The sequence below is a fragment of the Leucopleurus acutus genome (assembly GCF_964270905.1).
Source record: "Leucopleurus acutus genome assembly, chromosome: 10".
Classification (NCBI taxonomy): Eukaryota; Metazoa; Chordata; class Mammalia; order Artiodactyla; family Delphinidae; genus Leucopleurus; species Leucopleurus acutus.
Genome location: NC_139153.1, coordinates 38,873,868 through 38,890,355, shown reverse-complemented (window position 1 = coordinate 38,890,355; position 16,488 = coordinate 38,873,868). Strand labels below are relative to the sequence as shown.

Here is a 16,488-nt window from a genome sequence, read left to right as displayed (position 1 = left end):
TAGTGCCAGCCTCTTTCTCCAACGCAAAGAGATCATCCTAATGACAGCAGGGGGACCTCTGTAACCACAATATGACCATGTCACTCTGCAGCTTTAAAACATTCTGTGGCTCCCCACTGCCAGACTTTTACCTGGAGTTTGAGAACCCTAGGCTTTAAAGACTCCTCCAGCTTCACTGTTACCCAGTCGGACAAGGTTCTTTACCATACCCGGTTTCATACCAGGTTCATCCCTTTGCACATGCTCGTTGCTCCACTAGGAACACCTTTCCTGTTTGTCTGTTGTCCCTTCCTTGCTCCCCAAACAGGTAAACCCTGCACTCTTAGGTGCCTACTGTCCTAGGTATACACACTTATCTAATTGTGACTATCTCTTCCCACCCCCACCCAGAATAGGTGCTGAACAGCAAGAAGCTGGAAGCCCTGCAAGGATCAGGGTAGCCAGCAGGGACACCTGGAGGCTGACCGCTGACCAGAAGAACACCGGTAGCAGTCAGAGACAGCTAGCCTGGCATCACCCTGGCCCCAGAGGCAGTGGTTTGGTGCCCTTTCCAGGATTCAGGGAAGGAACAGACACAGCAAGCAGACAGAAAAGAGACCCAGGGCATGTGGGCAGTGTGAGCAGCACCCACCAAGCCTGTGGCTGCTCCAGAGGGGCTTTGGGGTCTGGGCAGGTGGCCTGCTGCCATACCCATTCTAATGTGATCTGGGGTGGGGCCAAGGGCAGGGGCTGTGCTGCCATTTCCTGGGACAGTAAGTGACTCATTCCAGTGCACCCTTGGCCTATGCCACCTACAAAGACATATTTTCCAGCATGGGTTGGTTTTAGTGGCACAGTATCTTGCTCCAGCACTCAGAGACTGCATGAAGGTGATTCACTCTATAGTCTGAAGAGCATATTCCATGGACACTATTCTCCCAAACACTTCCTAGTCTTCTGTTTCCCTGGCCAGTGAGATGGGTCAGTTGTGGCATAACTGGGAGAGTCCCCAGCAGGAAGGTAGAAGCTTTCTGCACTGTGCCTTGGGCTCTGTCCTAAGAAGGTCTCATGGTAGAGTGAATGGGGCTGGGCCTTCACTGCTGAGCCTCCTGGGATGTTCCTGGTGACCCACGTAGGCTGGGCCATGCCAGGGAACAGGGTGACTGAAAAGGGCATCAGCCCTTCTTAGGGCAGGGTCCACTCCAGCCCCAGAGGTCAGCTGGGTCTTCTTTCAGGTCCTCTGGCTCACTCCTGGGGGCCATCCTGAGGAATGTGCTGGCTAGAGGTAGGGGAGCTGAGGTGGACAGCCTTCATGAGGAACCCTAAGCTGGAATAGTTTCCCCAGAGGCCTACAGCTATAGTGAGGCTGGACTCTGAATTTGTGCTGAACACTGGGCCACCTCACCAAGGGCTCCCACCCATGCCCGGGCTCAGACTCTCTCCACTTGACTGTCCCTGTCTTACTCAGCTCAGCCCCTGCTGAAATACAGCAGTCCATTAAGCAGAGCCACAGTCAGGGCTCCCAGGTGGTTGGGTGGTCCTTCAGGCCATGCAGCTGGGAATCCCACCTAGGAGTGACAGGGGAGGCACCAGGGGCTCAGACTGAGTGTGGGGTGGGGCATCGCGGGAGGTTGGTCGTGGTGGGGAAGGCCAGTGGGGTCCTAGAGAACACTTTACATGTGGCAGGACTTCAGCTGAATGAAAACAGCCCCAGCCCAGGGGCCAACTCTGAGCACATGTGATGCTGTGCATGGGGAAGCATGGGCAGGGCCTAGGGAGGAGGATCCAGCGTCTGTGTGTGAGTGAGAGTGAAGGAACCAGTGACAAGGCCCACAAGTGTCTTCCCCAAAGCACTTTAATGCACACACCAACCCACAGTCCCTGCCTGCTGCCTGGGCCAGAGGCCAGCCCCACCTGGAAGCTCCCACGGCTTCCACAGCCTGGTGTGCCTAGGAGGGCCGAGCCCACACACATTCTCATCAGTATGTGAGGGGCGTGAGGATGAAGAGGCGGTCTTCTTCTTTGCGGATCCAGCGCATCAGTTTATGGATGGCACTGACGGCCGACGCCTTGGTCCCCAGGGGGCTGTAGCACATGTAGAGCTCAAAGGCGCCTGTCACCTGGAGGAAGGGGGCACAGGGTGGTCATCCAGATTAGACAACCCTTGTGGCCCTTGCCCCGGACCCCGATGAAGCCCAGCCCATCCCAGGGCTGCCTTACCCAAGCCAGGAGGTTCTCGTTGGGGCCCGTGTAGTAGATAGTCTTGAGTGGGCGGGAGGCATTGTGGGCGCGGCTGTGCAGGTACTGGTAGAGGCCCAGCAGCCGCTCCTGCTCCTCTTCACTGGTGTACGGGGCCTCGATCTCAGGGCTGGAGATGGGGGAGTAGGTTCGCAAAGGAATGACTTCCACTGGCTTCTCTGGAGATCCAGAAACACCTATTCCTGGCCAGGGAGACTCCACCATGGGTCCTACCCTCCAAATGCCCCCCCCAACCCCAGGACAAGGCATTGTCTCCTCACCACTGAAGACTCCCCAGGACAAAGCTGGGCCCACCCAGACTGGAGCCCTGTTCTCCCCTCTCCCCCAAGTTCATGGCATCTTTGGTGACCCTCCCTTGGAGAAACCAATCTGGGTTTAGGTGTCCTAGACAGAGTGACAGGTCTGAGATGAAGGAAAAGTGAGCCAGGAACCTTCTGGACCAAAAAGGGGTAAGAGGAGGATAGAAGATGCCTCATCTGGCCCCAGCCCCTCTGCTGGAGGAGGAAGTGGAGGAGTTGTGCATCCTGGGCTGGACCAAACTGACCAAACAGAGGAGACCTCTGTTCCAGCTTCCTTCCCTGGGTGTATTGGGTATTTCAAGGCCTTATGGGAAATGACTGAAGTAGAGAGGTGTATGCTGATGGGGAGTAGGGTGATAGGGGGTTTGGGCCCCTGGTATCAGAGTCAAACAGACACAGCAGGTCGGTCCATTCCCAGAGGGGTCATCAGCTTCAGGACTGCATCAGAGCTCAGGCCCAACAAGCCGCCCCCCCCCCCACGCCCTTGTCTCCCTCAAGCAGTCTCCCCAAGGCCCTCCCTCACCTGGTGAAGAGTCCCGAGCTCTTTGACTTATAGAGGAAGTGGCGCAGGTCAGGGATGCCCACTTGGGAAACACTGTAGTAAGGTGTGCGCAGTGCCTCCCGCAGCGCCAGGTGCGCTCCGCGCTTCCGCAGGCGCTCCTGAAAGCGGCGGCGGCAGTCAGACACTGCAAAGAAGTCCTCACGGTCGGTGGAGACGAGCAGCAGGCAGAGATCCGTGTCAGGCTCCAGGTAAGAGATGTGTGCGTGGAAGAAGCCGGCTGCGTTGAATTTGGGCAGGCACACGGGCGTCCAGGCCTCGCCCTCGCGGAAGGACGAGGAGGAACTTATGAGGTTGAAGAGCAGGTGCAGGTCGATGGGGTGCAGGAATTGGTCCTTGCGGCGCACAAGCGCCACGAGCTGGTTGCGCGCCAGCAGGATGGAGAAGACGAGGCTGCGGGCGCGCGCCTGCTGCAGGCTGGCACTCACGACGTCGCGCACGGCCGCCGCCAAGGGCAGGCAGCGCGCCGCCCCCATCAGGAAACTGGGGTCTCGCGCCATGAGCTGCAGCAGGTTGTCCGTGATGCGCTCAGAGCCCGAGAGCAGGCGCCGCAGGTCATAGTTCTGCTTCTGCTGGAAGATGTGGCTCAGCTGCGCGCCGGTAAGAAGGCTCAGGATCTGGTAGTAGATGTAGAGCAACTCTTGCGCCAGTTCCTGTGCCGACTGCCGCGTGCGGGCCACCGCCACCAGCACCAGTGGGCTCCGGCGCACGAATACTACCTTGTAGCCATCTGATGGGACCGATGGATAGGGGTGGTGTCAGCTTCAGCCCTTCTCCGGAAAGCCCTCCCTGAATGGCCTGCCCTAGCACCCTCAGAGCCCCGCTTTCCACAATCTCTCCACCTCCCCTCAGAACTGTGCACACAGAGGGGGCTTCAGGATGAAAGAAAAACAGATGCCCATGGGCCCCCCTGTCCCCCCCTTTCCCCTTTCCTGCCACTTGTTTCACAGACTGGGACCAGCTAAAATGCAGGAAGCACTTCAGAAAGACACACATTCTTGGGCTAAGTGGCAAGAGCTGGGTGGGGCTCAAGACCTGGGATTATTTTGGTCACCTCCCCCGGCTTCTCACCTTCTCCAAGGGCAAAGCCCATGTGCGAGCCACCTTTGGCCCCCACAACAGCCCTATGAGGCAGTCAGTGTTGTTTTCCCGTGTTCAGATGAGGACCTGGGGCTCGGTGAGGTGGAGGGACTACCCTTGGCCACACAGCACATCCCAGCCCTCTAGTCCCTGGGAGTCCGAAACCTGGTATGGTCTGTCCTGGCCAGGGAGACCTCCTGGCACGCCCCTCCTGGTGGCTCACCTGCATGGATGGAACGGATGGCATTCTTGTCAGCCTCCAGGAAGGACACCAGGGCCACCATGACACCCATGGTGCTGGAAAGTGCCTCCTCTGACCCATAGCGGGAGTACACAGGCTTCCCCGCCTCGCTCAGCACGAAGACATGCTTCTGGTGCAGGCGCCATGCCTCAGCAGTCTCCTCCTCATCCCCTTCACCAGTGCCCTCTCTTGGGGGCTCTGTGGCTGGTCGCCCAGCTGCCCCTGGGGACTCCGGCCAGTCCTCAGAGCTTCCTGGAAGCATCTCCTCCTGCAGGTCTCGGGCGACACCTGTCAGCTGGGTGCTCAGCTCACTGAAGTCCTGGCTGATCTGGCGCATGTCTGTAGGCAGAGGTGGAGGACCACCAGCACCCTCCTTGGGGCTCTCCCCAGAAGCCACCCCATTCTCTGATTCTGTCAGGTCCTCATAGGAACGGGCATGGACGAACATGGCACCCTCCTGTCCGGCACCTGCCAGCCAAAAGCACTGGTGTTTAGAGCAGTAGCTTCTGGCAGACCACCTCACCAGCAAGGTGCCCAATACAGTACTCTGCCTGTCCTGATGAGGTAAGCCACTGTTCCTTCTGGCTACAAGTCATGCTTTGCTGTGACTTACAGCCCACCAGCCTCCTCCCCTCACCCTGGGAATAAGACCCCAACCCCTCAAGGCTGCGGTGGTAGCCAGTATCTGCCTGCCCCTCTCACTCTCATCTCACAGCCCTTCGTGCATCTGCTCTTTGGATATCCCCACCTACCTCAGGGCCTCTGCATCTCCTGTTCCCTCTGCATGGAAGGCACTCCCACCTCCTTGCATGCCAGCTCCCTGTCACACTTCAGCTCACAGCAAATATGTTAGTTGTCCCTGTCACCTGACCCCCAAACCCAGGCACTCTATCATATCCCCCTCCTTGACTTCTCTTGGGGCACTTATCAGTTATTGCCCTTCTCCCCAACTGCAGTGGGGTTCCCCCTCACGGGCAGGAACCTGGTTTTTCGCTGCTGTGTTCCCAGCACCTCGCCCTGTGCCTGGAATACCTCCTGTGCTCAGCAAATCTCTCTCCCTGGGAGAAGGCTCCCTGACCCTGCACAGGGACCCATGGTTCCTAACCCCCTCCACTGGAATGCTCTCACTAGCCTGTGGCTCCCCCAAGGCAGGGACCATGTCAGTTTTCCTTTACTGATTTTTTTTTGGACAGAAGAGTTCAAGAGATATGTTTTGAGTCTCTATTATGAGTTCAACACTGTACCAGGCATTGGGGATACAACAGCTCTGTGCTCAAAGAGCTCACAATCTTGTGGACAAGAAAGATGGGCAATACATACACACACAAATAAGACTACAAAATAACTAGTGTTCTGTGCAGAGCATGGTCAGAGCAGGCCTCTCTTGTGAGGAGGTGACATTTAAGTTGAGAGCTGAGGGAGAGAGAAGGAGCCAGGGAGGTACCTGTAGACACAGGAAATAGGAGAAGAGCCCACACTGGTGGCAAGACAGCACAGGGCAAGTGGCACAACATGAAGTGGAGAGGAAGGCCAGATGCACACTGAGCCTGGATCCTTGCAGTATCCCCAGCACATGACAAATAGCTAACAAGTGAGCATGCATGAATGAGTGACAGTGAAAGAGTGGTTGGGAATCCCGATTGCCCTGGAGGCTGCTCTAGCTGTAAGCTGGCTGGGGCTGCACACCCTGCCCATACCTGGCTCCATTCCCTGGGCCAGTCCTGGTGTGGGGCTCTCAGCTCTCTCCACACTCTGCCCATGAGAAGGAGCCAAAGTGCCATCAGGGCCTTCGCTGCTTCTCTTCCTCTGCATGTCAGCAGCCATCCCTTGGGCTCTCCTGTGGGGCAAACAAAGGCATCATTGAGGGTAAGCGGGAAGGTGCTAGTGGCAGGAGTCACTGGCATAATTAAGAGTGGTTAAGTACAGGAAAGTATCCCTCACCAGGACCCAGCTAACTCAAACCTCTGGGGAATGGGTTCTGAATATTCCCTTCTAAAGAAGCGTGCTGTTCTCTTTCTGATTATAAAAGAATGCATGGGGGACTTGCCTGGTGGTCCAGTGGTTAAGACTCTGTGCTCCCAATACAGGGGGCCCGGCTCAATCCCTGGTCAGGGAACTAGTTCCCGCATGCTGAAACTAAGAGCAGCATGCTGCAACTAAAAGATCCCTCATGCCACAACTAAAGATCCTGCATGCTGCAATGAAGATCCTGCCTGATGCAACTAAGACCCGGTGCAGCCAAAATAAATAAATAAATATACTTTTTTTTTTTTTGGCCGTGTTGGGTCTTCGTCGCTGCTTGTGGGCTTTCTCTAGTTGCGGTGAGCAGGGGTTAAGCTTCGTTGTGGTGTGCGGGCTTCTCATTGCGGTGGCTTCTCGTTGCGGAGCACGGGCTCTAGAGCGCAGGCTCAGTAGTTGTGGCGCATGGGCTTAGTTGCTCTGTGATCTTCAGGATCTTCCTGGACCAGGGATCAAACCCATGCCCCTGCATTGGCAGGCGGATTCTTAACCACCGCGCCACCAGGGAAGTCCCTGTGTCGGGTCTTAGTTGCAGCACTCAAGCTTCTCTCTAGTTGTGGTGTGCAGTGTTTCTTTCTCTCTCTAGTTATGGCACGTGGGCTTAGTTGCCCCGTGGCATGTGGGATCTTAGTTCCCTGACCAGGGATCGAACCTGCATCCCCTGCATTGGAAGGCGGATTCTTTACCCCTAGAAGTTCCAGGGAAGTTCCAGTCCCTATGTGGATTTTTATGTAATCCTGATCACTCTTCTCTGAGGCAGGCACTCTTGTCAGACAAGCTTTATATATGAAGAAACTGAAGCTGAGAGAGTGTAAGTACATTGTCCAATGTCACGACAGGAAAGAAGCGCTGGAGCTGGTAATTGAAACCATTCTGTATCCTGATATCTTCCACCGTACATCCTACCATGAACATTTCTCCATTCAAAACTGAGTTGACAAATCAGTTCTTTTTGATATTTAGACATTTACTATGAACAAAGTGAGTCAGAGTAAACAGGCCTAAGCCTTGCTTTTCTCCTTGCATTCTGTACCTTTTGAATTTGGCACCAGGGCTCACCTCTCCAGTTAAAAACAACTATGGACATGTTAGTTCTCAGTGCCCATTTGATGGACACTAAGGACAAACTCAGCCTGATCTCCCAGTCCTTCTGCAGCCTCAGGGCCAGGTGGAGGTGGCCAAGAGTGGATGTCAGGGATAACGAAGTTGGGTGGCTCTCTTGGGATCAGCCTCTAAGGTCCCTTAATGTCAGGCTGAAGGGTCTTCATTTGGCAGGCAACAAACAATCCATAGGAGAGGGGTTCCATCTGAGGCACTAACCCTTTAGGGAATAGAAATTTGGCTGGATGGGCTAGAAGGGCAGCGAAGACTAGTCAGAGACTCATGAGGAAGGCACTGCAGGCAGGCCAGGGGCCTGGGGGGGACTGGTGTTAGTGTGAGCAAAGCAGACTCCGTCCCTGCCCTCCTGGAGCAGAGTCCATAGGGAATAATTGAGGCTTGTCCCTTACTAGCTCTGTAACCTTGGGCAAATGACTCCACCCTGAGCCTGGCATGAAGTAGGTGCTCAAAAACGTTCATGAGAAGAGTGATTTCAAAACAGTGTCACCAGCACTAGCATTTGTGTGGCCCCTGCTTACCTGTGTCTAAGAACTCTCTCCGACCACAAGTTCCTAGCGGGCAGCTCCTGCAAGTGTACCCAAAGAGTTGATTTTCAAGCTCTTCTGTCATCTTTGTTGTAAGCTATGGAATCCTTTCTTCAAATTAATCTTGTAAAGCAGTTCAATGTGCAAAACAGACAGAGAGGGAGGCAGGGCCAGAGACTGGCCTGATGGCCACGCCCCCACTGGTCCCCGAGCACCACAGAGTTAAGTGGGGGTTGGGTACCACTGGTCAACAGCATCACCCCACACAGAGTGCCCTTTGAATAATCTTCAAAGGAAGATTATTTGGGAGAACATCTACCTTTTGGGATTTTCTAGGCCACCAGTCCTGTCCATCAAGACAATCAAGAGTGATGGTTCCCAGCGAGGGTCAGAGCCCAGAAGACCAAGGTATGGTCCACCTTTTCTGATGAAGAGTAATTAAGAAGCTGCATGCCCTCAACAGGAACCTGGGGAGGCATCCAGAAAGGTCTCCTCTGAGACTGAGACCAAGAGGAGCAATCCAAAACAGGCCAAAACAGCCACCGCAACACCACGGAGCCCAGGGCAGTGGGTGCTAAGGAAACTAGGGCATGTCCAGATCTTGAGCAAGAAGACACAGGCCACACGAGAACCTTGGAGACCATTATTTTACAAGCTAACCTAAAAGCCCGGTTGGGGTCTGCATTGCTGTGTAAAGAGAGAGCGACCCCAGAGAGATGAGTCTGTCCATATATAGGCAGAGGGCAAGCTGCTACTGCCAGTCCTGGGGTTGTGGCCAGGGCTTCTGGACCTGGCTCCTTGGATGGAGGCCTGGATTGGTATGTGCTTTTTTCTGAGGAGAGGGTCCAGAACAACTACTTTAAATGGGAATGCCCTACATTTCTATGTGTACTCACTTTCCCACTCCCCTAGTGGAGAGCTTCACATCTTCTCTCTTCTCAAGCTTCCATCATCTTCTCCAATGCTCACCCTCAGCACATCAGTGATAACCTTACCTTCTATTTCACTGAGGACATGGAAGTCAGCAAAAGAGAACTTCCAAGATTCCCACTACCACCTCACCTCACCTGCCAGACTCTGCCTTCCTCCTTCTTACTAAAGATGAGCTGTCTGGGCTCCACTAACACCTCCACTCCAGCCCCTCTCACCCATCCAAGCATATGGCTTCAGCAGCTGTCCCTCCCTCTCTCAGATCATCAGTGTCCCCTTCTCCCCTATTCATCACCAATATATTGATGTTTCTTCCATTTTCCAAACACCTTCCCTTAGATGTGTTTACTCTGTTATAATTCATTGAGCTGTACTTATGATTTGTGAACTTTATGTTTGTTTTATTTCAATTAAAACCTTAAAACAAACCTCCCCTTAACTCTACATTCCCCTCTAGGTACCACCCTATTTTTTTTTTTTTTTTGCTGTCCTTTATAAAACAAACAAACAAACCTCAAAACAGTAAACAGTACTTGGAGTTTAATTAGTCACGTAAGCTAGGCTATGCTGTGTAACAAATGAGTGCCAAAATGGTAGAGGCTTTACACATAAAGGCTTTTTTTGTTTGTTTTGGCCATATCACATGGCTTGTGGGATTGAACTTGGGCTGCAGGCAATGGAAGTGCAGAGTCCTAACCACTGGACTGCCAGGGAATTCCCTAAAGGCTTTTTCTTTTTTTTTTTATTGCAAGCATTTTTTATTGAGAAATAATCTATGTATAACATTATATTAGTTCCAGGTCTACAACATAATGATTCAATATTTGTATATATTGCAAAATGGTCACCACCATGTCTCGTTAACATCCATCACCACACATAGTTACAAAATTTTTTTCTTGTGATGAGAACTTTTAATACCTACTCCCTTAGCAACTTTCAAATATACAAGCATTATTAATTATAGTCACTATGCTGTACATTACATCCTCAGGATTTATTTATTTTATAACTGGAAGTTTGTACCTTTTGACCACCTTCACAGATTTTGCAACCATTTTTTAATAATCTCTAAAGGATAATAGGTATTAAAATATTTACAAGTTCCTAATTTGACAGGCTAACTCCATTATATACAGCAGGGGTCCCCAACTCCCAGGCTGCGGACCTCTATCTGGGACGTGGGCTGTTAGGAAGTGGGCCGCACAGCAGGAGGTGAGCAGCGGGAGAGCCGAAGCTTCATCTGCCACCCCGCACCGCTCCCCATCACTCGCATTACCGCCTGAACCAAAAAATATGGAACACTTCAGGAATTTGCATGTCATCCTTGCACAGGGGCCACGCTAATCTTCTCTGTATCGTTCCAATTTTAGTATATGTGCTGCCGAAGCGAGCGCTAAAGGCTTATTTTTTGCTCACGTACTGTGGGTTTGGTAGCAACTCAGAGCAGCTCCCTCCGGGCAGTGATTCAGGAATCCAGGCTACTAGCATCTTATAGCTCTGCTGTCACCTGGCAATGGAAGACAGGGCTGGAGGGTCATGTCAGAACTCTTAAATACTTCAAAGTCCAGATTGGCCAGAACTAGTCATGTGGCCAGAGGGACGGGGAAATGTGGAGCGCTCAGGTGTCTCTCCACTTTTCCCATTCACACTTGAATCCATTCCAACTATTACTCCAGTAACACTGCTCCCTCAAGGTCTCCAGTGACCTCCAGGATCATCTCACTTCACTCAGCAGCCACAATGATTATTTCCTCTCTCTCAAAACACTTTCTTCTCTTGGTTTCTGGCACATCACTCTCCTTTCATGGTTCTCCTACCTCATGGACCACTCCTTCTAAGTTCTCTTTACAGTTCTTCTTACTGTTGAGGGACCAAGATTTCAGGTCTTGGATCTCTTTTCTGTCTTCATTCGATCCCTTGGTGACCTTATTCAGTCTCATGGTTTTAAATTTCACTGATAAATTAATGATTCCAAATTTTATTCACAGCCCTAATCTCTCTTCTGACTTCCAGAGGCACACACATTTAACTGTTTACTTGATGTCTGCCCTTGGATATCTTATAGTATCTCAAAGTTATATGTCCAAAACTGAGTTCCTGATCATCCCCTTAAAAAGTTGTTCCTCTCAGAGTTTTCTCCATCTCAGTGAAAGACAATTTGATACTTCCAGTTATTTAGCAAAAAATCTTGGAGGCATCCTTTATGCCTCTCTTTTTCCCATACCTCATATACCAAACCACCAGCAAATCTTGTCAGCTTTACTTCAGAATACAGGTACACCCAGCAAAATGTCTCTCATTAACCTTTGCCACATAGAATGCCTCTTGGTTTTTAATACACAGCTGTGGTAGCCAGCCTTCCAAATGGTCCCCAGTGATTCTCAACTCCCAGCATTCAAGTCTATATACTCCCATCCCACACTGAGCAGAACTAATCTATGTCACCAACAGGATAATGTGAAAATGACAATGTGTGACTTCTGAGGCTAGGTCATAAAAGACATTGTGGCTTCTGCTTTGTTCTCTTGGATCACTCTCTCTAGGTGCAGCCATCAGTTGTGAGGACACTCAAGCAGCCGTAAAGAGAGGAGCTCGTGGTAAGAAACTGAAACCTAAGAACAGCCAGTACCAATGTGCTAGTCATGTGAGCAAGCAGTCTTGGAAGCAAATCATCTAACCCCAGTCATGCCTTTGAATGACTGCAACCTCATGAGAGACCCTGGGCCTGAATCATCCAGCTAAGATGCTCCCAAATTCCTGAACCTCAGCAACTGTATGAGATAATAAATATTTATTATTGGTTTGAGCTGCTAAGTTTTGGGATAACTTGTTACACAGCAATAGATAACTAATACAACAAACTTGTACTGATTGAGCTTATGTTTACATAGAAAAAAACTATTATCAACACTTGATCAATATTTTTTAATAAAGGAATGTGCATTTAAAGCCTCAAATTACATTTCAAATAGAACTGATAGATCATTGAGTGCCAACAAAAGGGGTTTTTACATCATGGCTATTTGCAGGTACTGAAAGAGGCCATGATGCTGTATCAAAGCAACACTGTTTGATCAGGAAGAAGTGTTTTAAGCATTTTGTATCCTAACATTATAATTTGTTTGGCATATATTAGGTATGTATTTTCCTTGTGTTTTAGTGCCATTTTAGAAAATTGGGGATTTGGGGTTGATGAAGGAAGAATTATACTTTTTCCCATTTGAAATAATGGGGAAACACATAAATCAACTATACTTCAATAAAATGTTAAAAAAAAAAGTGGGAAACAGATACTAAGTTAGTGATTCCAGACAGAATGTCCAACTTTCATGGAACAGATTATTGATGTTCCATGGGAAAATGCCCATATTCAGAATCTGACCACTTCTCATCACCTCCACCACTATCACATTGGTCCCAGTCAACATTATCTCTCTAGCAGATTGCTGCAAGTCTTTTTTTTTTTTTTTAACATCTTTATTGGAGTATAATTGCTTTTCAATGTCGTGTTAGTTTCTGCTGCGTAACAAAGTGAATCAGCTATACATATACAAATATCCCCATATCCCCTCCTTCTTGCGTCTCCCTCCCACCCTCCCTATCCCACCCCTCTAGGTGGTCACAAAGCAGCAAGCTGATCTCCCTGTGCCATGCGGCTGCTTCCCACTAGCTATCTATTTTACATTTGGTAGTGTATCTATGTCAATGCCACTCTCTCACTTCATCCTAGCTTACCCTTCCCCATACCCGTGTCCTCAAGTCCATTCTCTACGTCTGTGTCTTTATTCCTGTCCTGCCCCTAGGTTCATCAGAACCATTTTTTTTTTAGATTCCATATGTATGTGTTAGCATATGGTATCTGTTTTTCTCTTTCTGACTTACTTCACTCTGTTTGACAGACTCTAGGTCCATCCACCTCACTACAAATAACTCAATTTTGTTTCTTTTTATGACTGAGTAATATTCCATTGTATATATGTGCCACATCTTTATCCATTCATCAGTCGATGAACACTTAGGTCCTGGCTATTGTAAATGTCCTGGCTATTGTAAATAGTGCTGCAATGAACACTGTGGTACATGACTCTTTTTGAATTATGGTTTTCTCAGGGTGTATGCCCAGTAGTGGGACTGCTGGGTCGTATGGTAGTTCTACTTTTTGGTTTCTTAAGGAACCTCCATACTGTTCTCCATAGTGGCTGTATCAATTTACATTCCCACCAACAGTATAAGAGGGTTCCCTTTTCTCCACACCCTCTCCAGCATTGCAACAGTCTTTTAACCAGTCTCCCCACTTCTGTCCTTGTCCCTGTACAGTCTATCCTTCTCACAGCACTCAAAGTGATCTGCTTGAGACAGAAGTCAAGTCACGTAGCTCCTTTGCTCACTAGTCTGTAACGGTCACACCTAACCCAGTGAGAAAGCCAATTTCCTCACAGTGGTGCACAAGAACCTCTCTGTCTACACGCACTGCACCCCACCCCCCAAATTACTTCTTCAACCTCATCTCCTGTTCTTTCCCCTACTTGCTTTGCTTCAACCCAGCCACACTGACATTATGGCTTTCCTTGAGTATACTGTAAATGTAAATCCTGAGTATTCCTTCACTTCAGAACTTTGCTCTTGCTGAATTTTCTGCCTGGACCACACCTCCCTACTTTTCCCCCTGCCCCCCACCTCACCTATTCCACTACTTGGCCAAATATCTACATGACTCACTCTGTCACTTCCTTCAGGTTGCTGCTCAAGTGTTACCTTATCAGAGAGGCCTTCCTGGAATATCCTGGATTCTTATCTCCCTTGCCCTGCTTTATTTTTCTACATTGAAGGTAACCCTGTGAGCTGTCGCAAATTTCAGAATGTCAGCTCCATAAGCAGGACTTTAATTAACATTTGTCAGATAAATAACTTTGGAAGGGAGAAGATGAAAGATCCTCAGAGAACACCCAGCTCCAATGTAGCCTTGGGAGACTCCTGCCTGTAGGGAAGACTTAGTCCTTGGTAGTAGTTAAGTGTTCAGTAACAATGGCTCTGGAGTCAGAGGGACCTGTATTAACCTGGCTTGGTTTTATAAATCTCAGCTTTCTCACCTATGAAATGAGGATGATGACAGCACTGATTCATTGGGTTGTGGAAGGATTAAATGAGATAATCCATGTAATTTGGTTACCCTGGCACAGAGTAGGTACATATACACTCAGCTGTCTTTAGCACATCATGATTATTCTTATTCAGACCATGTGTACCTGCACTTATACACAGATCCAGTAATCTCTGCCATGTAAATCAGTCCTTTGCGAGTTTGCTCATCCTGAGCCAGGCCCTTAGTGAGCAGGACGTGCTTCTGACCTCATGAAGCCAGGTGGGCTCTGGCCTGAAATGACCCATCTGTGATGCTGGGACAAAGAGATGCCTTTGGGCCTAGGGCTGGGAGTTCCTCCAGGCTAACTGGCTATTCATCCTGAAGTTGCAGGACAGACCTGTAACTTCCCTGCTGCTCCCAGAAGTCTCTCCCAAGCTGAACTCCTTTCTACCACATGTCCCTACTCTGTGGCCTTGTGCCTCTGGCTCAAAGACCAAAACAAGGTCTACAGCAGCTTACCCCTGAGGGCCCACTATCCACTGATCCCAGTGGGATTTAGGTAACTGCGCCCAGCATGGCTGAGTACTACCCAACATGGTACCTGCATGTTGTGAGGGCAGGGTCAGCTGGCTGGGGCTAGTGGACATCTCCTTCCGAACAGTTCTCCAACCACCTGAAATCATGTAGTACCTCAATATCTCCAAGGCAAGTATCGGGGTCCAGCCAAAAGCCCTGGTGAAGCAAACAGTTCTCTGGACATTTACACTGGAAACTAGGCAGGGAGGGTGAATGACTCATAGCAAAACCCACCCCAAACCCCATTGGAGCCATAACCTGTGTGGCTGAAGCTCTTGGGTGGCTGGGCCTGAAGCAGTTAAGCAAGAGAGGTCTCTTAGAAACAGTCCCAGATACTCCCTTGGGGCCCCTTCTCAGGCAGCCTCTCTAGAAGCCCCCAGGGCTTGCTATTTGCCCTAGAAGTGCTCTGCTGTGCCTTTGAGCAATGTCACCAAACAAGTTAGCTCAATCAGCCCTTCTGGTATGCCTCCCTCCTCTAGGTGCCTGGCCTGGAGAGAGGAAGGGCCTTGCAAGAACCCCTCCCTACTGGGTCCCTACCACTCTTGCTCCCTCTTCCTGCTTAGATTGTGCCCTATCCTGCCTTGACCCTTTGGGGAGTGGGCTATCTGGGAGGATGGTGCCAGGATGCATGGATGTGTGGCAGACAGGGTCCAGGTGCGACTGTGCTGTAACTGCTTCAGCAGGATGCCTACTCCACGCTGAGAGTATAGCTTGGTACTTGTCACTGCTAATGGTCACTCCCCTTTCTGACAAAGGCTGCTCGCCCTCCCCAGCAAACTCGAGCCCAGAAAGTGTGGCTCAACAGGTGCAAGAGGCAGCTTGGTTATCTGAGCCAGGGCACCCTTGAAGGCAAAGTCCCAAGCCTCAACACACTTTCAGGAGCTTCCTGCTCACCCCACAGTCAACCTCTGCCAGTCTCTGAGAGCACTCTGCTGGGCCGAATGTGTGTGCGTTGGGGCTACAGGACTTTGCCCTTCCAGCCGAAGGAAGAGTTCCAGGCCTCGCCTTTTGTATTCCCCAGCTGGGAACCGGCGAAGGGACCCCAGAGAGACCCAGTCCTTCTACCGCAAATAGCAGCGTAGACTGCAGGGGCCCCCAGTCTTCAAGCCCCTCCCTTCAAAGATGACAGCTCTCCAGTCTCTCGGCGCCCCCAAGCCACGTGGGTTGGCAGTCGGACTCACCTGTTTCTCGGGGAGGGGGAAGGGGTCAGGAAGCACAGAGATTGCCGGTCACTGCCCTCTGCCGGACCCCCGGGAGGTCACGGGTGTCCGGCCGGGCCCGGACTGATGGTTCAGGTTCGCGGGACCACGGCCCCCTGCAGACGCAGACATGGCCACAGCGCAGGCCACCGCTCCCTCTCACGGCCCCTTGCCCGGCTGCCGGCTCAAGAAGACAGCACTCGCCGGCCTTTGGCGGCGGAGGCCCGGCTCCAGTCGCTGGGCCTGGCCCTGCCCGCCCCGGTGTGCATTATGGGAAATGTAGTTCGCAGTGCACGGCCGCCGCGAGGTGGGGCGGGGCGCCAGGTCCCGGCAGAGACCTGGGCGGGGCCTGACCCGGGTCAGCGGTGGCATCATCCCGCACCGCCTTTTACAGGGTCCCGGCCAAACTCAGGCACCTCCCCAAACCCAAAGACTGGGGTGGACCGCAGGCCCAGACTTCCTAGCTCCTCCGCCCGAGCCAACAAGAGGTTTATTTAAAGCGAAAGAAAGAGACTATGGCATTGTTTCCTCCACTAATTGTGGAAGGACAGTGCAAGTTTGGGGGCTGGATTAATGTCATTAGTGGACCCGGCCACACTGACTGTAAAGGATGTAGGC

The 16,488-nt window shown here is 51.1% G+C and overlaps 1 protein-coding gene across 3 annotated transcripts; it reads right to left on the bottom strand.

The window, feature by feature from the left end:
* Window positions 1-1,828: 1,828 nt before the first annotated feature.
* On the bottom strand, window positions 1,829-16,066 carry MON1A (MON1 homolog A, secretory trafficking associated). Of its 3 annotated transcripts, none has more exons than XM_082848540.1 (7): window positions 15,853-16,066; window positions 10,433-10,519; window positions 6,115-6,254; window positions 4,400-4,885; window positions 3,061-3,826; window positions 2,200-2,347; window positions 1,829-2,099 (listed from the first exon to the last, which is right to left on the bottom strand). In XM_082848540.1, exons 2-7 carry the CDS (start codon window positions 10,498-10,500, stop codon window positions 1,959-1,961), a joined length of 1,749 nt encoding a protein of 582 aa, XP_082704666.1. In that variant the 5' UTR covers window positions 10,501-10,519; window positions 15,853-16,066; the 3' UTR covers window positions 1,829-1,958. The 3 variants fall into 3 exon arrangements, with proteins under 3 accessions (XP_082704666.1, XP_082704667.1, XP_082704668.1); XM_082848541.1 differs by lacking the exon at window positions 15,853-16,066 and adding an exon at window positions 14,697-14,730; XM_082848542.1 differs by lacking the exon at window positions 10,433-10,519.
* Window positions 16,067-16,488: the final 422 nt, after the last annotated feature.

Excerpts from the sequence above, each read along its gene's own strand:
- MON1A (XM_082848540.1), bottom strand. The coding sequence starts at position 10,500 with ATGCTAGTAGCCTGGATTCCTGAATCACTGCCCGGAGGGAGCTGCTCT. Across the intron at positions 4,886-6,114 it reads GGCCCAGGGAATGGAGCCAG|GTGCCGGACAGGAGGGTGCC; the intron begins GTATGGGCAGGG and ends TTTGGCTGGCAG. Across the intron at positions 2,348-3,060 it reads AGCTCGGGACTCTTCACCAG|CCCTGAGATCGAGGCCCCGT; the intron begins GTGAGGGAGGGC and ends CCCCATCTCCAG.